Source organism: Dreissena polymorpha, chromosome 9, assembly GCF_020536995.1.
Source record: "Dreissena polymorpha isolate Duluth1 chromosome 9, UMN_Dpol_1.0, whole genome shotgun sequence".
NCBI lineage: Eukaryota > Metazoa > Mollusca > Bivalvia > Myida > Dreissenidae > Dreissena > Dreissena polymorpha.
In genome coordinates this window covers 90621776-90647043 of record NC_068363.1, presented here as the reverse complement: position 1 = coordinate 90647043, position 25268 = coordinate 90621776, and the positions used below count along the sequence as shown (strand labels likewise).

General features: G+C 33.5%; 1 protein-coding gene across 1 annotated transcript; it reads left to right on the top strand.

Moving 5' to 3' along the window:
* The first annotated feature begins 12470 nt into the window (after positions 1–12470).
* Positions 12471–14167, top strand: LOC127846252 (octopamine receptor-like). The gene has a single exon (XM_052377422.1). It carries the CDS (start codon positions 12510–12512, stop codon positions 14025–14027), a length of 1518 nt encoding a protein of 505 aa, XP_052233382.1. The 5' UTR covers positions 12471–12509; the 3' UTR covers positions 14028–14167.
* Positions 14168–25268: the final 11101 nt, after the last annotated feature.

The following is a 25268-nucleotide window of genomic DNA, read 5'->3' as shown; positions in this document are numbered from 1 at the left end:
ATTAAGGTTACGCATGCGCAATTAATTTCCTTCTATATTACATATAAAATAGTTGAAGTTCGATATCAATTTTTAACATGATCAAGCGCATACCCACTATATCATGATACATGAATATATATATATCATTTGAAAGTTAAATGCATAATCTTTTGAAAACAATGCATGTCATTAAATTCTATACGTGCTAACTCGAAATATTTACCTTAGAATAGGCAAACCGGTTTTGACAGCTGTGCAGACAACCATTTTGGGCTCAAATAGTATGACCTACTTTCAAAGCCGGGAACCATCAACACAAAACGTAGAGCACAAAAATGGATTATTTTCTTATTGCTTACAAATATACCTTCAAGTTGATACCAAAACTAACCATTTGCAATGTATTTTAAAAATCCTAGGCAGCATGCACTCAACAATGTGTGCTAAGTATCAAACTGACTGCATGTAACCCTAAAAACAGGAGTTCCGGGTTTGGGTTATGTGACCTATTAATGATCATAACTATGTATCTATCAACTCAGATTAGATGATTTTGTTGTCTATACCGAGGTTTCGAGGGGTAAAGAACACATTTCGATTGTCAGACTTAGTTTTAGTTTATTATGTTACACAGAAATCGCACATGGCGTCCAATGACACAATACGAAGGACCGCAAGTCAATTACTTTTGACGTGATGCTTGTTATGTGAATCGCCATAGTTTGGACCTGCCGCAATTTCTGGATTTTGATAAGAGGATCGATATTTTTCAGCTTTAGGCAACACTGAATTGGCAGGGAATGATGCGTATCTTGCATCAGCAAAGCCAGTACCCTGGGCTGTTGTCAGTCAAATTCTTGCCTATGATTAATATGTACAATGGAGACAAAGCGTGCATTCTGTCAACATAGGTCGTAGTTTGCAACCTTGCCACAACCTTCACACCATTGTAACGTTTGACCAACCCTTTTATTGGAAAGCTGCCGAAATCATCATTGATGCGCCACAAAGTAGTTGAAAATGTTGTTCAGAATTTGGGATGTTTCATAAACGTATGAACTTGCGGGGGGGGGAGGGGTTGGATGGGCAAAGGATCCCTCATGGAAGAAACCGCTCTCAAAAACATACTTGAGGCTGTCTATTGAGAAATGCAATTGTGCACGTTGTGACACGAAAAGCTGTCCAGAGAGCTTCACGGGACCATCTTTATGTTGAAAAGTGTATACACAGCCAGCTTTCAGCCGAAATGACCAAGGAAGATCCAGACATTCAGATGCTGCTGGATCATGCCAAGGATTTGTACTTTTGAGGGGCAAAACGACGCTAGCAGATGATATGTTATGCGACTTTGATCAAACTCGAGAGGGCTACAGAGAAGTTGAAACATGAAATTGCCCAGTCCTCAAAGACAAACATAGTATGGCTGAATTATTAGCTTATGATTAACAATTCAAGGGTGTTGATTAAAGTATATCGTACTGAGTGTTGGTTGATGCGTTAGGCAGTGCCCAATTTGCTATCCATCTTTGCGGCTGCTGGCTACATTACCTGCAATCTGCGTATTACTACATATATCTGCAGCAAATAAGCAACCTAGAGGAAACGCACCCGGACGTTTATCGAAAAGTCGGTATTGGTTTTCACGTTGTTTGTAGGAGCCATTAGTGCTGGGCTAGGCTATGACTTGATCTTGTTATTGAGCAAACATTGATAATGTTTTTATAGAGCACATGTGGTCTAACTCGCGGCAGTGGAATGACTGAGGAACTGCAAACCCCTTGGACTCTATATGCAACATCCGAGCACAACAATGCGATGCAGGATTTCACAGACCTGACCGATACTACAAGTCCACAACACAAAAACTCAACTGAAGTGTGCATCAAAGGGGATGTTTCTGATCTGGAGAAAATGCATACACATATTACAACCTGATCACCATACGCAGCTGACCCTACTCTCAGAAACATGGTCAATGGGATAGTGGCTGGGTCACATGTGAATGTTCATGCAATGGAGGCGGTTGGGAAAACGATCATAAGAGATATCATAGGAAAGTCGCTCTTTGCTTATAAATTCACGAGAAAATACAGAGCCAAATCTCTTTGGAATAGCTTGGCTGTTTAGATCGCTTCTGACAGTGCGTTTGATCGTGCTCTTCTGTTCCTGAGTTTTCTGGTGGTGTCAAAATATGGAGATCCTTCCCTTGAAGTCGTATTGTCTTATGAACTGAGTTCCCATCCTGCTGCCTTCTTTGAAGCCAAGAACATACTTTGTACAGCAGATAAGCCTCAGATCGCTCAGGCAATTTAAGAGTATGCTGTAGACACATCATGTGAGGCTGTGATGAACTGTATTCATGATACAGATGCATGATGGTGGCACTTTGCTGCATCGTTAACCATGGAGAAGGGCGACTCATATAGCCGAGTCTTATGTAGATTTAGTGAATTTTTTACGGACAAGCGACAGTGGGGTTCGATGGCTACAAAGACGGTGATCATAACAAAGACAAAACGCACCGGAAACGTGAATCATATTGTGAGTGTCAGCAAAGAAACAGAATGCTCATGTAAAAAAGGAAGACTTTTTGTCTCGTGACAGAAACAAGGCCGGCATGATTGCTCTGATCAGAACAACTCTGACTAAAATGGGATGCTATGTTGTTCTGTCTTCAGGGGATGCAGACGTTCAAATTGTTAAATACAGTATAACGATCCCGTCGTAGCACCACAACGTTGATGGGCGAGGATACAGATTTGCTCATCTTGATCCTGCATTACTCCGAAAGGGACAATAAGACCATCTACTTCCGCTTTTATGTTAATAAACAGTCAAAGGAACGCAAAGTGTATAATATTAACCTTTTGAAAGAACTCGTGCTTATTCAGGCTGTAATTAATCTTCAATGATTTTCAGCAACGGTAAAAAATCAAGTCTACAGAAGTTAGTAAAACCTGATCCTATCATGAAGTTATGTGCTGGTTCATTCTCTCTTCCAAATATCGTTCGTAAATAGGATTTTATGATTATTCAACTCCTTAGTGATAACCTCAATTCGATTAAAGTGTTTCTTGTCTCCTAAACTATGGCATTGTACATAACAACCATAACGTTTGAGTAACAATTTATGGACTTGTGGTCCTTCGTATTGTGTTGATGGCCATTTTGGACGCCGTGTTGAATTTCTGTGTAGCATAATTAGCTTATATTTTGTCTGCTGATATAAATGCGATATTAATGTGTTCGTTTGCTCTCTGAAACCTGGGTATATTCACCAAATTCATTAAATTTGAGTGTAAAGTTACATAGATATTTTTTATAATCATAAATATGTTTTGGCGGCCATCTTCGCGGCCATTTTGGACGCTGTGTTGGATTTGTGTGTAATATAATAAACTTAAACAATGTTTGATGATCTTAATGTGTTCTTTTCCCCCTGTTACCTATGTATAGACACCAAAATCGTCAAATTTGAGTGGATAGTAACATAGTTATGATCATTTTATAGGTTTTGGCGACCATCTTTGCGGCCATCTTGGCGGCCATTTAGGACGCCATGTTAAATTTCTGTGTAACATAATTAACTTACACTTTGTCTGATGATATTTATGTGTTCTTTGCCCCCTGAAACCTGGGTATAGACACCAAATTCATCAAATTTAAGTTGATAGTTACATAGTTATGACAATAAATAGGTGTTGGCGGCCATTTTCGACGCAATGTTGAATTTGTGTGTACTTAAGTTAAACTCAGACAATTTCTGATGATCATTATGTGTTCTTTGCCCCTTGAAATCTAGGTATATACATCAAATTCATCAAATTTGATTGGATAGGTACATAGTTATGATCATTAATAGGTCTTGGCGGCAATCTTGACAGCCATTTTGAAAAAAACAACTTTCCGGAGGTCCGATTGTGGTAAACTTTTGATATGTTTTTAAGGACCTTATACCCTACCAGGATCAGTTAAAATACGTTTTGTAGCAATTCTTTGGGGGTCAAAGTGTGTATTGACCCTACTTCGGTTCAATTTCTCCTAGACAATTTATGAAAATAAAGCTGATTGAGGCCTCATCTTCAAAGGAGAAAAAAAAAAAAAAAGCTGCCATGTACCAGACTGTTATCAACCATTTTCATATGCTACTGGCATGCATCTTCAAAGATATATAGGTGTAGTGTTGCACCCCTTACTGGTACACCCCACCTCAATTTGGGGTACTTGGCTGAAGGACTAGTATGCTATGTATTGCTTGTATTTACAATGTTAAACGAATCGTATCTTAAAGCGAGATTATACGATTTTTATATGTGTTAAATTGTAATATATTGATAAAAATATGTTACAAAAAATAGGCAAAACAAATTATACATTGAACACGAATTTCATAAAAACATTGTCATAAAGTTGATATTTCTCAAAGCATATGGGTTGTCAAATCAACATGCGCATACTTTAAATAATGTTTGGTAGGTATACCGTGACGTTAGATATATAACAGAAATATGCAGTAAAAAGTTACTTGCATATGAAAAACACACACAATTTTGTTCGCATGGCTATTATGTACCGTCAAAACTCGATAGCTCGCACCCGCGGGACGGACAACAAAAGTTCGAGACATCAAGAATGCAAATGAAAAAGAAAAACACAAAATTGTGTTCGCATGGCTATTGTGTACCTTCGAAACTCGATAGCTCGCACCCGCGGGGCGGACAACAAAAGTTCGAGCAATATAGAATTCGAGCCAACCGATTAATTACATATGTTTTTTTACTAACAAGAATATTAAATAGATTTTCATTTTTAGTTGAAGGGTATTCAGACTGCTTATACTCCGTATTACTTTCTGATTTTGATTTAATAAGAGCCACACATAACTTAATTCATAATTGTATTAATCAATATTTATAAACAGTAACACATACAATAAAACAAATATCTTAAAATAAATTATAACAGAACGTGCTTACGTAGCACATTTACGAGTACATGCAAGCCACAGCACTAAAAAAACATGAATACGTACTTGAAACACATCTCCTAAATATTCAACAGCACTAAATGTTTTATTTATACCCTTTTTTCAGAGAATGGCATGATTGCCAGTATGTGTTGTATTGATGACTTGGCGTCGAGATACGAATTTTTCTATTTCATCAAGTTGGCGCTGTACAGGTCTTTGAACTCCTCGTGATATTTTCAGACTACATGTACCGTTCCCATGGCTGAGTTCGCGGACGTCTTTCGTGGTGAATTGTCTTCAAAACTTGTACTTTCACTCAAATCAATAACGATTAATTCGATGGCTTGTTTGCAACCGGCATGTCATCAATTATGGCGCTGCTAATCAGCTTAATGCGATCCGAATCGAGTTCAAACACAAAAAACAAAAATAACAACGTGTAAAAGTTGTGACCGGGACTGTTGCTGTGAAAACTTTTCGAGCCATCCGATAATTCGAACATCGCGAATTCGAGCCATCCGACAAACAAAGTATATGAATATATAGCAATAAAAAAATCGGTGATTCGAGGAGAGTTCGAGTTATCGGGTAGGTTTTTTCTCTAGTCCAACAACTTTAATTAATATTTTAATTGACTCTTGATGAGGTTATTCAATCTGATGTCTACCAACAACAATTTAAAGTTTTTGTTTCGTTTCAAAACAAACTCAAATTAACATAATTATACAATCGAAGATAAAACTTTTACGTGACTTCGTTATGACAAGCCGTACATACTAAAATACAATATTGTCCTGGCTTTGTGCTTACTGAAATGTGTCTTTTCTTAAAACTAGACTAATGATTTTTGCAAAGGATTTTTAATTTTTGTCAAACTGCATTCTAACATCATAATAAAATATTACAGAATATATACTATGTCAAATGAATAATAATAAGTTATTTTCATTAAGAACGACCACAAAACAGCTCTGTAATGTCCTTTTGTCTCGACTTTAAATGTTTGTAAACTGCATAAAAATACATTATTGCCATCTTTTAAAATTGAAAATAATCTCAAAAACAACAACATATAAACTTTTTATTCTGATTAATAACTTTGCCTAAAGTCTTCGCTCGCCTGTGTTTTGAGCCCTGTCAGCCGAAAAAACCCACATTTCGAAAACAGAGTTTCAGAGGGTGTTTTTTTATGTATGGACTATTGCAATTGAAAAGGTATAATAATTAATTAAGTCAAAAGTTACTTTTCTCGACCTGAAAACATTGTGAAAGATTGTTTTTGCCAATAACACACATCTCCATTTACTATAAATCTTAACGATTGAAGATGACAAAAACGAGAAGACAAAATACCACATACCAGTGATACAAGGGCTGCTCAGCATAACCGAAAGGTAATCAGATGATATCCTTGTGTGTTTTAAACAAGAACATAAAACATGAAAGTATACAACAAGCAGTCACTCGTAATTGGGTGCATTTGTGTTTGAAACATTGCAAGAGTAAATGCAATAATATTCATCGAATAAAGAACCTCTGGCAGTACTAATGGCAACGCACCGACATATTTGCTATCTTTGCCAGTAACCTATATTAATGCAAATGTGTATAACATAAAAAGAGAAAGTATACAATAATATATTGAACTTTAATATGTGTAATACATTTATGTTTACGAAACGGCGGATATGTTTTGTGTTTTGTTTATTTTCTCCATAATTCGATATCAAAGTATGACCAGAAAGAAGACCCACATGATCGTATATTAAACAGTTGTATAATATTTGTTAAACAAAATGAATCGTTAAAGTGATATTATGGGCATTTTACACTGTTGAATTGAGCTGAAAATAATCAACAGGTTAGTTAAAACGTGGTTACTGACCAATTAAGTGCAACTCATCTTCCTACCAGTTGTTTTTAAAAATATATTTTATATTCGATATTCTTACGTGACTCACCCAGTCCTCTAAGCCGAAAAGATTCGTAAAACAAAATTGTGTCTTTGTGTCGTATGAACGAATCTGCACGATAGTTAAATTTAGGTTCACATCGTACATGCATGATCAGTTGTCAAACGAAAGTACGGTTGATATTCAAATGCATTATTTTTCTCTTTCCGGGATATTGCTTTAATATGTTGATTCTGCATTAACAAATATAAGTGTATATGAAGTGAAACACCAAAAATAAAGAACGGTTGCGATAGACACCTATAAACTAATAGATGCCCATAATATCACTTTAAAGTAAATATATTTGATAAACAACTGCTAGCAAGATGAGTTGCAGATAATTGGTCAGTAACCACATTTAACTAACTCTTTTGACCTGTTAATTCTTTCCAGCTCAATTCAACAGTAAAAAAGGTCCATAATATCACTTTAAGTAATTACGTTCGCTTTTCCTGTATTCGAGTCTCCTTTTTAAAGCATAAGGTTTTTGTTTGAAAAACATAGTGCATATTATACATTTATTAAGTGATTGTTATATTTGTCATACGTTTTAGGTGTATGTTTTGATTTCCGTAGCATATTTTTCAATTCTTTTTTAGCAGTGGCATTTCTAAGAACAAATCTATGAATCGGGAGAAATAGACACAAGCGGTAATTTATACTCTTTCTTCAAATACACACACATATCAAAAGTTCTTCGATGCCAAAACATAATTCAGAGGGTTAATGTAAGGGTTTGAAATGCAGTAAAGAATAATGTTATCCGAATCAACACATCAGTGATTTTAAGGCAGATATTATGTTCTACACGTACAAAAATAGATTGTTTCTATTAACCCTACCGACCCTTTTGTATTCGCCGGGTTAAGTTGTCTGGCTACATTACATTATTTTAAGGTATACATGTAATGGAAAAAATAGCTTTCACCTATATATACCGGTATATTTTAGCTTATTTTAATTTTTTTTATATATATTTTAATGGGTATTTTCTTTATAATTACATACAAAAGAATCAAATCACCATTGTACCCGCTATCCTACTCTATTTGTATTGGGAATGTTAGGAGAATTAAAGAAATAATTGTTTTGCCTTATCTAAGTCAACCAGACGTTTGCTTATAAATTCTCGTACATACATTTGATGCATGGGAACGACGTGGTAGTACTTTGGCATGTGTTTTGCAACTATACAAGTTTTATAGGATATGAAAGTGATACATTTATGAAACAAATTGTTCGTTTGATATTGGTGAACAATGTGATATGCAATTAAAATTTGAGAATCATTGCATTCAATCATTAAGGTTTAAGCGTCAATTATACTCGAACAATAAGGCATGTTTCATATGGAACACATGATAGTCCGTTCAGATACAACAAAACGGCATAAACAATACAATTCTGATTTGTATGTTGTTGCTTTGACACGTTGTATCTATCGGGAATTATCGACAAACTTGAATTCTAACATACTAGTTATGCTCATTGTACACAGAGTGCAATGGAAACACACATTATAACACGATACTCGCACATATCTGACGAGACATCGGGTCGTTCTGAATACTGGAAAAGCTCTCATAGAACTATCACTACGCCTACTCAGAAAACAAAATATACCCTATTGTGAATGCGAAAATTATTAATTTATTATTATATAAACAAAGAATCAAATAATCATCGCAGTATAGATCGTCTTCCCATTAATGTCTTATATAAATTGAACCAAATGAACAGTCTATGAGTTCTCGACCGCTGGATTAGTGGTATCTGCAATTTCTTCTTATTAATGCTTACTTATTGGTAACAATCTTCCAGATTGCATAATGTATTCTCGAGATACAGAGTAATGCATTGACAAATGAGCAGAAGACATGGGGATAAGGGACAATTATTCAGCAATAAATCGATCATTATGCGATTGAAATCTTGTCTGAAATGTCTTCTTTCGATTGTTTCAATACAGAGGTTCATGCAAACAATAATATCAGTGAAACTGGTGGATGTTCCCCGATTATGCGTTTTATCAATCGATGTAAAGCTTGGGATCAATCCATCAGCAAATGATTATTGTAAGAGAAACAAACTTGAACACTTTTATTTAAATGACATTGAAACGTAATGTCGTGACATTATGTGCATTTCAAGAATTTGCTGCATGAACGTTGTCTACTTTTTATTATTCTTGTATAACAGCTCATAAAGAAACAAACTAGTATTTAAATTTCAATAACTTTATTGACACCATTGATGCTCAAAGACCAATCTGATAATATAACACGTCCACATTAGGGCAAAAGCTAACACAAACATTGGGGCTGCGAACATTAAAACTTCTGAAAATTATACAACGATACACACAGACGCAATGGTTTCCCTCTTCAAATTGTTTAATTATATGTGTTTAAAACAATTACTCTTACACTTAAATAATATTGTAAACTCAAAATAGTACACAAAAAACAATATCAAAAGAATAAATTAACATGATGGCAACACAACACTATCAACGTGTTAACATTCCCTTTACATTTATGCTCAATCGCGGCTTGTTAACTTTCGAAAATACACGCAGTTAATGCACAAAAAGGGTTTTACAGCCATTTATTGAATAGTATCATCATAATTATTCTATATGTGACTATATAATTGGTTTTTATTTCAGACCTGTACAATGTATTTATTGGCCATAGCCTAACCAGGATTACGCAAATTAGTTTGATTGTATTGGGTAAAACACTGCAAGCTCATCAATTATCAAATAAGTGCCAAAATATAGCATATAGTCAATACATCGACTTTGATAAAATAACCAAGTACACTGTGACCAAATATTATCCAAAAAAAATGGTTTATTTGCTATTGAGTATCAAAAGGTTTGCTGAAAATGGGCTGGAAGGTAAGAATATTTTTCGGATATCAAACTAGCATGTTCCTCTTTTTAAGTATTCTATGACACGCATTGCAGTATATATTATATTTTACAGGCTATCTTACGTATTCTTAACATATTAACCCAAGGGATAATTACAAATTAAAAGGATACATTAACAGAAAGCTTATTGATTAACCCTCTATATAAATTAATATACAGGTATAAAAAAGCAGGTCTGAGTTCAGCCCCCCCCCCCCCTAAAAAACAACAACAACAACTTCTGGTAAAATGTCATTTTTAGGGTTAACGACGATATCTAAACTGATCACACCCCTTATATTTAAATTACTGTTTTATCTTTCCAAATGAATGTGTATATAAAGTACCATTTAATTCAGATAAAATTCCAAACCAAAAAAGATGCGCATTACCGTCATACCAAGTGTCATCAAATAAAGATCATGAGGTTTGCAAAGAGCTATTATTATAGAGCATATATTCTCCAAACATCAACATAGCGGGTCGATGTGAAAGTATCCGCATGTGAACGTGCATGTAATGTTACATAAACTTTTAATCATTAGTCCCTGAAAGGACAATTACAAGTTTAATAATCATAGTGCAATTTCTACCTAACAAGCATTCAACCGGAGCGACATTTAACATATTCACCATATAAAGGTCTGCATAATTAATTGCATCACGTCCAAATTATTATTTAAACATTATCGGAACGGAACATAATGCCAGTTTGTCCACAAAGTCCAGGTAAATTTAAAATAATGTTAAATTATATTCTGAACATGTGTTCCTGCGATTTCACGCGGAAATAGCCATCAGAAAATGACTTATTCATAAGCAAAGTGCAATGATTCTCTAACAATTCATCACGCTAGAACGACCTGACAACGCAATTCCCTTTGACATTTAGAAATGCATAATTTAGCTAGTTTGCCTATTTGTTATATTCCACACTCAATAATTTTACCATAACTAGAATGGAAACAATACACACCACTACACACCAAAAGTATTAACAAGGCGATACCACGAAGCTCCAACGGAAAAACCGCCACGCATCACACGGTTGTTTATAAAGGGCGCGCTATTGTCAGACTGGTATCATATGTTACTCCAATCTCCTCATTATCGATGTTTACCCGGCTCATGTGTATAAGTCACCTGACAGCAGTTAGAAGAGCATTAGAATGGATGATCCTCTCAATAATGATACATTCATTTGATGGTTTTGTGACATGTTGGTACGATTGTGTTTTATTAATGGACGTTTAATAAGCGGATACCGATGGTTTGTATGAGGATACAATCATAACGATTAATACATGTTGTGTTCTGAAAAGTGATACTCGTATTATTTCAGCCCCAAATTAAATTCAAAGTAGAACAAATATGCTTTAAAATAGTATCATGTTCTAATGGGAAATTAAATGGTATTTTTAACCGTATAAATTGTGATCAGAAGTAGTTGTTTTTTCTATGCATGCAGTTGCAATATTTCGGCAATGCCGGACGTATGTTCCACAACTATTTTAAGCCAGAGGTGATCGAACGATTTGTACAGTCAGCTTAATTATTCGTCTCACGTTGTAATTTTCAACAATACATGAAGATGTTGAAAAGTATTTTTGGAGTGTTAACATGGAATCGCATGAAGTAGGTATGTACTTTTTTCCAATTGTGTTTTGTTTAAATGTTTGTTTAATTTGTTGTAACTCTGGAAAAACATTCTACAAATAAGTCATGAAAAGCAAATATGTGTAATTATTTTGACATGAACTTGTCAAAACCCAGAGAAAATACACTTTTTTCTCATCGGCGGATTTTTCTGACAAAGTGAAAGCGGAACATAAAAGACATTTCAATTAGAGGAACATAGAAATGAATAATATTAAATCACGTACTACATTTACATTTTCAGTTACGTCTTATGATCACTATGAATTGTGTCATAACGTGTTTATTACCCGTAATCTTGGACGTTTCGTGCACACGTTTGTGTTGATTATGATAATTTAGTCGTATTAAGAACGTCTATTTAAGTACGTTTGTGATGTTGAAAGAAATATTATACTTATAAAATTTAATGACTTAGTCAGTCAATGTGTACAGTGGTTTGTTTTTCGTTTGCGGTATTTCTGGTAAAACAGTTCTTATCAAACTGTTTCCATTACAGAAACACGACTGAGGGGAAGCAGACGTTTTTTCACAGACTCTTTATAAACTTGTTGACCAGTGGAATCGACCGAAATTACCAATATCTCGTTTAGAACATCTGTTCTAATTGTTTTCTAACCTTGTGAGGGTCCTTGGGCTGCTGAAATGCAAACTTCGACATGCTTTTAGCGGCTAATGCGTAACTATTTATGTCACTAAGACTGAGGAAACCGATAAAAGGAATGCTAGCACATTGCGAGAGGAATTTCAGTCGTGCTGGGAAACCGTTGTACAATGGTAGACATAATTGAAATATGACGTTCTGAAAACTTAGCGGTGTTATTTTGCGTTCTAATCGCTGTTTGCAAAAATATATTTCCAGCAATGGCAATGAATAAACAACGTTGTGTTCAATAATATTTAATTAAATATGTAAACTCCGGATTAAATGTATTAGTAGTGCACGGATAACATGGTTCTTTTTCAAATTTTCAAAAGTTAATGACTTGACTTCAAATAAACGTGACTTCGGAACAATATTGGTCAAAAAATGAATTATTCGGTAGTCAATTCTAGTTTCACATTAAATAACAAAAATTTAGGCACAAATGAAGAAAGTGTCCTTGTTGGCGATGGATTTCATCTACAGTATTTAGTGTTGGATGTTATGGTTGCGATTTTCGCCGTTGTTGGAGTACTAGGAAACATACCGGTGTTATTGATATACAACAAACGGAAGGACAAAAAGGCGAGTAACACATTTATCAAGGTGCTAGCCTTTATTGACGTGTTAGTTTGTGTCTGCATCATGCCGTATTCAATGGTCTATGAACATCATCTCGTTTCTTCTGACGTTGCTTGCAGATCGTTTGAATTTTTACGTCATTTCGCCGTGATATCATCTAATTTGACGCTTGTAGCAATAGCTTCAGAACGTTACATTGCCGTATGTAGACTTTCTTCTCGTGTGAATGTCGATACAATAAACAAGGGGATAGCTGCGGTAATGGTAATAAGCATTTTGATGGCAACTCCGGCCATAGGAACATTTGCAGTTGTAAGTGAAACTGACGTTACAAACGTCCCGTGCACCTTTCCCCATAAGAGTGTGAAAGGTAGATTTTGTCATTTTACTTATTCCATTATGGGAAAGGATTTCGTTACAGTGTATCAGATAGCTCAATTTGTTGGGTATTTTTCAGAATTGGTCGCAATAGTCGTTCTATATATTATAATATATGTAGTGCTTTGGCGAAAAGCGAAAATACGACAACAGTTAACAGGGAGAAGGGATAGCTCCTTTGCTTTTGAGAGCAAACATACAATGGCTGAAGGGGAATCAGTGTCTTTTAAAACAGCGTGTCGTCCGTCGAGCAAGGAATCGAACGCTGTTGATTATAATGCAGAACAAGACATGGGCAATTCTCCAATTGATGGTTCTTATGTAAGCAAGCGCAATTCGTACAACGAACCACAGCTGTGTTCAATAGCGATTCAAACGGAATGCATATGTCAAAATCATAGTCTTAAAACGTGCATTGGGCAGCCTATCAATATCGTCAATAACAGATCTGAACAGCTAAGTCACGATTCAGACACTGATAAACTAGACCAACACGTAACATTTAAAGGTCAACTGAATCGAAACCTCGTTACTGTGAAACAGGACCAGAATAATTCACCCGGTGAGTATGTTACTCGAATCATTTCTGCAAAACGAAACACACTTTCAATGGCATTAGGCAATACGGATAAAACGAAGAGGAAACGGTACAACCACCGACGTACGGCGAGGATGTTGTTCTTGTGCACTGTAATTTATTTTGTTACATGGATTCCGTTTTGGTTGGATATATTTGGGTTTACACATTCCATTATTTTGCGGCATGTGTATTTAATTTCTCATGCTACAAACCCTATAGTGTACGGTATCGTAAATCGCCAAGTTAGGAAATCCATTAAGCGCCTTTTGTGTGGATTGATAACGATATTGTTCTTCAAAGACTCCGCCCGTGCAACCAGCGACCTCTCTTTAAATCAATCTATTTCGGGAACCAGTGCTGGATAAACGCAAAACATTCATCATCGAATCCGAAAACTAGGCATGTTCAGATGTGTGCTCACATGTCGTCTCAGAACAGGCAATCCAGGATTAACATAGACAAATATTTCTGAGTAAGCTGATTTAGCTTTGAAATGAAACATTGTAGTATATCAATATGATTTTTAACTAAACATATGTTGTATCGTATGAACAATTAGAAGAGGTGGTGAGAACATAGATTTCAAGAATTGGCAATTTTTGATATTCCGCTCTTTAGAGCACAAACACCCGGAGTTAAATCGATTTGTTTATACAGGATTGAATATTCTCTTTATTAATGTTTGTATTTGAATTCTTATTTGTTAAAATGTTAACTTTTCTTCGTGTGTATACGTGTGCAATAAAATATTGATTGTGTCATTATTGTGAAAAGAACTTCTCGCTAGATTACAATATGTAAAACAAATTAACATATTTGATATTACAGTTGAAATATTTACGGTAAATGTGTTACGTATACAAGTATAAATATTCATGTATTCAAAATATTTTTTTAGTGAATATGTTTTTGTAAATGCTGCATGTCACTATAGAAATGCAAAACGTTGTATCGTGGTAATTTAAAAATAAATAGTTTGTTATTAAGACATACAATAATACATCTACTTAAATGAGTATGTGAAAGTAAGTCTTTTGACAAATTAAGACTGCGTAATAAACTGTTGACAATCAATTGTTGATATAAACGTGTTTCGTGTTTGAAGAAAACTAATTAATGCGCATGTACTTTTTATTACGTGTATGTTCAGAATTGGATTCGCGACTTAGCAAAACGTAATAGAACACGAGTTTCAGTGAACGTGGTATTAAACCTTAAATGCGTTTAAAAACGTTTAAAATCAACAGTTAAAAAACAATTTTCACAGCAAACAATGTAAACAAATATATTTAAGCTAAATACCACTCCTAAATATGAAAACTATTTAAAATATATGTTCGCTTATTTATAAACATCAAGACAAATGGTTAACATTTAAAGCATGTGTAACGTTTTTCACCGAACGGATGCTTGAGTGTATTACTGCCCTAGGTTTTTAACTACACTGTACATGTTATAAGCCAGTGCGATTTAATAGCAGTAGTCCATTTTACAACGTATTGTCATTATTTATTTATTTTCACTATATTAATGTGTTCTTATTAAAATAATTAAACGATTTTTTTTTTAAATATGTGAATACACCCCTTGTATAATGCATTATCAAATATTTGTGTAGCCGGTATCTGTCAACGGATGTAGTTGATAGCACAAATAAGAAAGGTCATCATAGCTTTTCTGATATTCGATAATTTAAAGGACGTTTTCTTACGAAAAAGATCACAGGACAAAATAAAAAGAGACAGCTAACACCACTTAAGCCAACCGATTTAAGCCTACTGAAAACTTGAGTTTAAGTCATAGAGAAAAAGAATGCCTTTTAATACGCAGCTAATAAAATATTATTTATTTATATTCACGTTACCTCAAATAAAAAATAAAAAAAATTATTTCATATATTAATATGCACTTAAATACCATTCTAAGCGAATTATGTCCTATGTGTCTTTACTGTACGTAATATATTTTAATAAATAATAGGCTTTAACAAAAACAATATTCATTTCTTTAAATATTTGTCAAAAGAAAGCCATGGCGATAGTTTGATTACTTTTTTTTCGTTTTGCTTGTAAATTGCAGATCGCTTTATAGTTTTTTACCCAGAATGCATTTGTAGGTTTTCAAAATATCGCAAAGCCAACGAGTCTCTTCTCACAATGTGTGGCTTGAAAAATTCGTCTCTCATTGGATCATAAATAAATCGTGTAGACATAAAATGGTTAAAGCATTATGGTCAGACAAAAATATGTAACAAATGTCAGTAGTATTTAAATGATATGGACGATGTTCTCTAAAACTATTGAGATATATCTAAGCGTAATTTACATGTTCAGAAATCAGAAAATGACCAACATCCAAAATATGAAAATGCATTGAAATTAATGTTTTGATTTTGTGATTGATGTCCAGCTTGATGTTTTGAACCAGATTGTCTATGCTTTTAATCAGGGGGATCTAACGTTTAATGTAATATATTAAATAAATGATAGCAAAAACTAATTTGCATAGATCTTTTCGTTTCGAGCAGGCTCTCTGACAAGTGTCTTCTTTATTCTTGGAGCTTGCTTAAGTCGATTTTGTTAAAGAAAGGGGATTTCAATATCAAAGAATACTTTCGTTAAACGTACTTCTTCGCGGATGTAGGTCATTTTTTTATTGTGTCCAGTAAAGCCACAGCTTAAAGCATCGAATAGAATTACGTCCTATGTAATATCCTAAACGAGTTGACCTCATTAAGTTACGAGCGAGGATTGTCTGGATCAAAAAGCGCCCGCTATAGCCTCTTGATCAAACGGGCAGTGATATTAATTGATGCGTTTTAGTAATCCAATTGATGACGCAAATCGTAACGAGAAAAACAACGATCGGTGCGTTAAGTATAAAAAATAAATGTGCGAACCGTCAAACTTATAATATGGACACCAAACACATTTTGACTCCTTAAAATCAGAACAGTTCCTATTAAACGTAACACGATCATGTTTTAAGACTCAGCTTTACACAACCGATAATATAGAACCTAAAATGTACAAACATTGTTACGATACGAACAATTATACAAAGGGTAATAATGGGCCTATGTCGACACATGTTCTATCAATTGAAATTTATACGGGGTAAAACAGTGTAGTATATCAACATAAATATGTTTTCTGAGTATACAATCACAAAGACGAAGTGACAAATATGTTACACAGTTTTGTAAGCTAGTTATGTGTTTGAAATAGTTATGCTGTTTGATCTGACTCGGGTATTGTTCACAACGTCAACAGCCTAAATACATTCATTATAACGTTGAATAACATATAACCAACTGTAAGATCATCGCACAAACATATAAAAGAACCAATGTTTCAACAAAAGAAGACATAAATGTAAAGTAGACCATGATTTATGTCTTATGTATGATAGGAATATACAACTCAAACCATACATGGTGCGAATACAATTATTGTGTATACCATTTATTCAACAAGTTTCTTTTTACAACTTAATATTAGAATATTTACTTCTACAAAAGAATATCTAACTGATGCGTGCAAATTATGTTAACTCGTAATAACCTGTTGTCTTCTGTTATCGTATCTAACATGGCCAGTGCTCTTATTCAAATGCTTAAATCATATTCGATTTATATAATATCAGCCTTTTCACTACATAGGACAATTCAGTTGACTAGTATTGCTTGTACTCGACCAGTTTGACTTGTTCACCATTGAATGCGTTGGCGGCTCCACGTGTCGTACAATACTTCAACGGGTACTGTGTCTACTTGTTTCGCATAGAACAATCAAAATAATGTATTTGCTTTATATTGAGTAAATTGTAATACAGCCGTACACGAGCGCAAACAAATCAAACTGTTGAATCAAAAGCTTCAACAGAGGCAAAAGGTTTGCTCCCTGAAACATGTTTTGATTCCTGTAATTCTATGCTGCAAATGATTTTGTTTGATCTGTACAACATTTAAAATAACTGTTCTACTAAACTCAGTCAAACATTGCAAAGTATAACCTCGAAATTGTCGCGATAGTTTTGTCGATTTTGACAATAAGTGCATGTCGTTATATTTTCCACATTCACCTGTCTTTATGTCATACCACAAAACAAACTTCTGGAACATCGGGACGTTGATGCGAGACTGATTTTGATAGGTGTGTCAGCAAATTTTGATAAAAGCAGGAACACAATTTGGTGTAATGTATAGTATCAAAGCCAAGTGACCAATACTTTATTAATCCCATACAACAAAATAAAGAATGTTTTCTTAGAAACAGAAAACTATCCACAGTCCTCCGATAATTCAAGTTGTCCATTGTTATAATCGACTTTGTGTTGAAAACTTCTGTTCGGTCCAAATGGTGTAAACAATTAGTGACAACGTATAAGTAGGAATTGCTCTTGAAGGTAAGCATAATCCACACTTTGCACAGGCACTACATTTAAAATGATATTTTAACTAATATTGAAGGACATGTTGCTAAAAAGTTTAATGATGAAAGCTGAAACGCTAAACTTTGGTCGAGTAATTTTACATTAAAAGTACACATACTATTTTGTTATCTCAGAATAGTACCATAACACTACACATTAATCGTTTCTGAAGCATGACAAGAGGCGAGAGGAAAATATAAGTGCTTTATATAACTTATCTTAATATTAGAAGTATGATGAAATACACTGACTTTAGCTCAGGAAATATTTCAAGAGAATATCATGTTAATAGGACGGCGGAAAACGAGGGAAAAAAAGGTTCCTGAAAATTATTTTTTATTCTAGTTCGTAATTCTTATGATCTCTAACGTAAACGTTATTTAAATGCGATTATGTCAGACACAATGCAAAACACATGCAGTATAATTTTTTATGTTGTGCGCAATAATCGCAATAAGTCGATAATTAAAGGGTTAAATAAAATAATTTAATATTATTTATTATATTTTTATTATATAGATATAACGTTAATAGTTCATGTTTAAAGGAACATGTCATTTTCTTTTTAATGGATTATATTTACGTTGCCAGTGTTTTTCTGTGTTCTTGTTTTATCTCGCCTTAACAGTTATTATGCACTAAATTGGGATCAACTAACGAATGATTTGACATTACCTAAAAAGGTGGGAAACAAAGCCTTACATAACCTTCAGGTCATAAAACGCTATATAATGACATTGTAAATGTCGTCATTTGATTTGCAAATACTGATATGAACGCACTGTGACAACCAACAACACAGACATTCATTAGCTAAATGAGACCTCAGAGAAGCTTTGACCCTTAAACTCATCAGCGGTATCATTACATGCATGCGATAAGCTGTAATTGGTAAACGTATAGCACTTTTAGTACCATAAATAGTTAGGGAAATTATAACTCCACTATCAACACAAGCGTCTGTCTCTGCAATCGATTTCTATATTTTCCTAATGACTCATTAATTCTGGTTGTTTCCCATCTGTACATTAAATCATTGTTTAATTCATTATTTTAACATAAACCAGTTGCAGTAGTAATCAACCGTTCCTTGGACATCTTATTAATTCAGACACTGTATTTCTGATTGTGCTTGGTTATAGGTATAGGCAATTATATAGTTACAAGTGACGATATGTCTCTGATAGAGCTATGGTTGTATTGCTTTTACCAACAATACGTTTCACAGATTGAACGCTCTAATAGAGTGCATCTGCAGGCTTTACTTTATTTGCTTCATTGGGAATAAATGCATTTGTCATTTTGCTTCATTGGGAATAAATGCATTTGCCATTCCATTTTATTTAACAAACATTATTGACTTTGGCTTAACTTCTTTTCGGCATTGAACATTAAGTAAGCATGAGATATATTGTAGCATATTGTTTCGAGTAAATTACTTGTGCATGTGACGATCAATACATTAAATCAACTCATTAATTCATTTCTTCTAAAAGCAAGATACCTTATTTGCGTCATGGTGAGAAAGATCTTATCATGGTATTCGGAAGCTACAACTTAAGTAGCATGGTTGCCATTTAACTTTTGTTTAGGTATAGCGTATTCGGGTAAGCTGGCATATTTATTTACATTCCGAAAACGTTAATATTGTCTAACGTATTAGGTCATTGATAATTAAATCAGCATGTGACTTCTCGGTTGTTGGGTTTCATATAATGACTTTGCAAAAACAAACGTGTTATTGTATAGTTGTGATTGAAAATGTCTAAATATGAACATATAACCGCCAGTTATATTTACGAATGTGTTTTCAAGGGGCCTTTTCACAGATGTTGGCATGTATTGAAGTTTGCCTTTATATGCTTTATGTTGATAGATGTAAATATTGGATCTTAAAAAAGCTCCAGTAAAAAATCAAGAACACAATTTAAAAAAAATATATATAAAAATAAGTAACCCTCAACAGGGCTCGAACCACTGACCCCTGGAGTCCTAGAGTAAAAGTATACCCATTTAGACCAATCGGTCACCCTTCCTCATACACTAAATAGTGTAATTTATACTTTATATAAGCAATCCTCGCAGTTTCACAAAATATAACGACAGCAACAGAACTCTCCAATTATTAAATCGTTTCGCGTTGCAACGCTTTATAATTTTCAGGTTCTTAAATCGTCAAAAAGATAAATATAATGGCTATTCTAGAACACGGTAAATGTTTAGTTTTACCTTTTCCTCACAAATATCATAACTAAAACGAAAATTTGCAAATCTTAAACAGCTTTTTTTAATTTTGTGAATTTACCAAAACATGAAAAGACCCTTTAATAAAACGAAGCCATATTACAAAGATTGCAATAATACAGTGTGCATTACATTTTGAAACATAATTGTTTTATTACATATTTGCATGTAACAAATGTAATTTGTCGTCAAGCGCGATTTCTGCCTTCCGCCACGCATCATCGTTATTCAGCCCAGCGTGACAAATACTTGCGTCACCGTGATACACCGTGGAATGCAGTGATGTCGCAGTGACGAATCGCGATGACAGGCTCGATGAAGTATGTTGAGAAAAGCTCGGGAATTATCGGGAAATAAAATTCAAATCTCTCAATTGCGGTGAACTACAGGTACATTCAGATATATTTTTTGTTTGTTTTATCAACTCTTCACTGGAAACGCTAGGCAGAAAGGTGTCGTGTAAATTGAAATAAAAGACTCCGTTGTTTTTGCTTTTCACAGACATTTATATCAAAGGAACAAGATGTCTTTACACGTTATGTAAATTAATGATATTAATCACAATATTCCTTCTATAACGTTTTCCTTTATAATGATGCGGCGATATGAACTTGTTAATTAACAAAACAGGCAAAGACAAAGTCACTCGCAAACAAAACAACTCATCTTTTTACATTAAAATAGCACTGAATTGAATACTAACTGTCGAAGTCTCGAATCTATATTAAAATCAATGCATGTAACAATAGAAACGGAAAATCACTTAAATGGTCTGATATCCAATTACATGTAACATGTTCTTGTATATTTTTTTGCAAGCTAAGCGTACACAAACGATAAAAAACGCATTTTTGGAAAGTTAACGAAATCAATTCTTAAATAAACAGCAAGTAAGTCTTATAGCAGAAACTATTTTACCTTTATTTAATCGCGAACCACCGTGGTCGCGGTGGTCCAACGCGATCGCGGTGGTCAACCGTGAGATCGATAACGCCCCTGTTGCTCACCCACTGTCATTGAGATCTATCACGATGGAAACATCTTCAAATCACGGTGATTATCAACGCTGACGAAAAATTGCCCACGGTTGGACTGTGTTTTAGGCAGAAATCACGCTAGACGTATTGTAGTGTATTCATCAAAACCAGTTTGCCTTTTTAACAATACCTAACTGTAAATATTTGCTTTATAATGTCCAACTCAATGCCATTTTAATTACTATAAGATTATTGTAAAGGCATGCACTTTTAATTATGCAATTTGTAATATATATACACATCACCATCGCTGGTTCATATCATCATTGTAGTTTGAACACAAAAACAGAATATTTGACTTCAAGCTTATGTTACTTGACCTTTATTTTCCTAAAATACTGTTGTCGTTAGGAAAATAAATATGTCTGAAAGGACTATTCAAAACACTAAAAGTACTGTTGATTATATACCCATCCACCATATTTGCTTTATATTATTAATAATGTTCATACAATTTTTGAATATATGGCTTTAAGTTCTTGGTAAACTTTCCCTAAATATCTATGAATATGTTAAGAAAATAATTATGTCTGAAAACATCTGACATCACATAAATCATATGTAATTGTCTTTAAAATGAATGAGTAGGAAAAACATAAGAAAAACATCTTAAAATATTTGACATGTTCTGATTTAGGCCTTTGTTTTAAGTGTTATTTGTTTCACTTGTGTCGACATTTATTTAAAGGTTAATGCAACAAGCATATCGTCGCTGTTCTTCGAAAACCGCGTAAGTCAAATTTGGCGCAAATTGTTATTTGTTTTTATAAGAACGGCCGGTTCACGGGTCATTTTCTGCGAAAATACTGGATTTAATATCCAATTGGAAGGCATAGTTATGAGCACGTGAGAAAATCCTGAACACTCATTGGTGCACTAATTGTTTCTGCAAAAACTGGGTAAGTCAATTTTTCCAATTTTAAAAAAAATAAATAAATATTTTTTGAAGTTTTAAAATATATTAATTTAGATAGTCTATGTCAAAATGGGCTTACTTTTTATTTATGAAAATATAAAGGCCTGGTGTTGTCATTTTAATTCTAAAAATGGACTTACGCAGTTTTCTCTTTAATATTTTTTTCCTTTTTGAGACTATGTAAATTATTATATTTTTAAAATGTTTTTTTTTTGCCTATTGAAAAGTTGTAAAAATTGACTTACGCGGTTTTTGAAGAACAGCGACAATATGATTTATATATATATATTGACACTAACAGTCCGGATAAATTTCCAAAAACAAGTATATATATTAAATCAATATAGTTACTGGCTTTCTGCAAACGTTGTTTGACACAGTATTATTTAATAATTATGTTATTCATTCATTGATGCCACAATGAAAATTTCCTTTTATGCTTTTACCAAAAAAACCATATACGGTTATTTTCAAAATTACTTGCTAATATTTAAACAACACGAATCAACAATATATTTAAACATATGTATTGCATTTACTAAACTGTATGATGTTTACCAGGTCTGGACATTGACTCTTGGTTAATGTAAATGTTCCGTCGTGCGTCCAGAGGTGTCGCTTTTCAACTCAATTTTCTGATTTTGCACTATGCAATGGCCAACTTCTAAGATAGAAGCGAACGCATTGATAAGCATTGTTCCGAAAAATGTATCGAATGTATGTATAAATACAAAAAGTTATTGAATAAGAATGGTAATGATTCCGAAAAAATAAATACTAATACACGAATAAATTGACAATTATTAAACTATTTTACTCTTCGACAAACTATATCTTCTTTGATGCATATTTAGCCTAAATGTGTGTGTAGTAATCATATGTTCGCATAGAGGTTGGACGAACAAAATGGAGTACCGCCTCTATTAATTGAATGGGCACATGCATGTTTAAGACGTTATGAACAATGCTTCCACAAATTAAAAAATTGTTGCTATTTCAGAAATACATAAATATCAAATTAAACTGATGCAGAGCGTTGAGAAAGATGTTGGCATTCAAATAATGAATCTTGTGCTGGAAAAACGGGGATAAATGCATGTGCGAAAAAGTGTTTTCCTAAGCTATGAAAGGACAGCTTCTTCAGCATTTATGATTTTTTTCGTTTGAAAGTTCAAATATATTGCCTTAATTTTGACAACCGTCGGGAGAGCGTTCTTAGAATGTGAAATAAAAAAAATGTTGTGATTATTAGATGTTTTTACTTAATATTTTGTTGTGAAATTATGACACAAATTATGTTTACGTTTATAATTCTTTCCGGTTATTTCATAACTGAAATGACAAAACTTTCTGTTATGCTCATGTAAAGATGCTTTAATATTGGAATAATAAGCCTACGTTGGTAAACAGTATGAATAAGCTCTTAAGTTTAATCCTTTATATGAAAGATGATTTACATTCAAAGTAATAGAAGTTATAAAACGATGTTACGCATTACAATGTCTCGAACATTTCAAGTATTTGTTACATAATATTGAGTGACGAATATGTTCGTATGTGTGTCTTAATAAGGAAAGCGTATACAGCAAACCATTTATTTTGTTATAAGTGAACGGTTTATATTTTGTAAATTATCGGGGAATACATTTGCTTATTCTTTAGTCCCAAATCATATAAAATATGTCGTTCTACGATTTTTTCGAATAATTTACTTTTGTTTAACCATTAATCAACAAGCAATTGTCAGTTATAAAAGTAGCTGTGTTGATAATTTCAATTATTACGTGTTGCTTCTTCTTAATCGTAAGCCACTGTTTCAAAAAGCCATAGCGAACACATTAAAAAAACGGTAAACAAACAACCTTCACCTTAACACAATCGTTATATTGTTTGCATCATATGTTTTGTCAAAAACTAATAAAACGGTAATTCTTCAAAAACACAAAAACATGTGATTATGTCGCTTGTAAAGCAATTTGATGGGTCAATATGAAGCTTATTTTATGAACAAGCTTAAACTGTTTCTGTCAAACACGCAAACTTTATTTTGATCAAACGGCTATCATGGTTGAGCCTCAGACACGGTGTAATTCCATTATTATTATACGTTCCATAAATCAGTGAATATTACTTATCGAAATATTTCGTCTATCAATCTTGTAACGTGTTTCTTATCCAAAAATATCGTAACATACAATTGTTATGCACTATACGGATATATTGGAATTTCTAAATGAATACACATGCATTATAGGCAACTTATATAGGCAATAGGAAATTTTCATTTTCTATTGAATGACGAGTTTATATTGAAACGCAGACTCATTTTTTTACATCAAATGAATTGCGGAAAGTGAATAAATCAATAAATGCTTCATTTCCCCGACAAATATTATTCTTTAAAAATGAATATCAATACAATGGTCCAAACAATATTGTTTCAACATACTACAGTTAACGCAAATGACTATAACAATTACTGATAAATTTAGTTCTGAATACAAATCATTGTCAAAGTGTTTCCTAGAACTCTAGTTTAACCTTAAGGGAAAATGACAGAAATAAAAAAAAATCGGATTGATCTGTTTATTATCTACTCCAATACCGATAAGGACTTGTCTGAAACAAATGACATTGTGCTTTCTTAAAGAGTTCTTCCTGTTTATGAAACATGATGTCAATTTTGCTAATCATTAACATAACGCTGGGGTAGAATAAATCATAATCTGACACAATGCAATTAGAGCACTCGGCTGATTAAACAAGTGTGCACGCAATAATGCTTTATTTCAATGAGAGTTCAATGTTGCGTACATCGACAGAAAAGACATATTATTTATAAAATACTTATTCTAAAATTGGTTCCAATAATTTAACGTGATATATATTGAAAACTTCTGTGTGAACGTTTGACTTATAACACTAATTTGCCCATAAATGAACTCACGAATATCTCAACGGACACGTTTGAGACC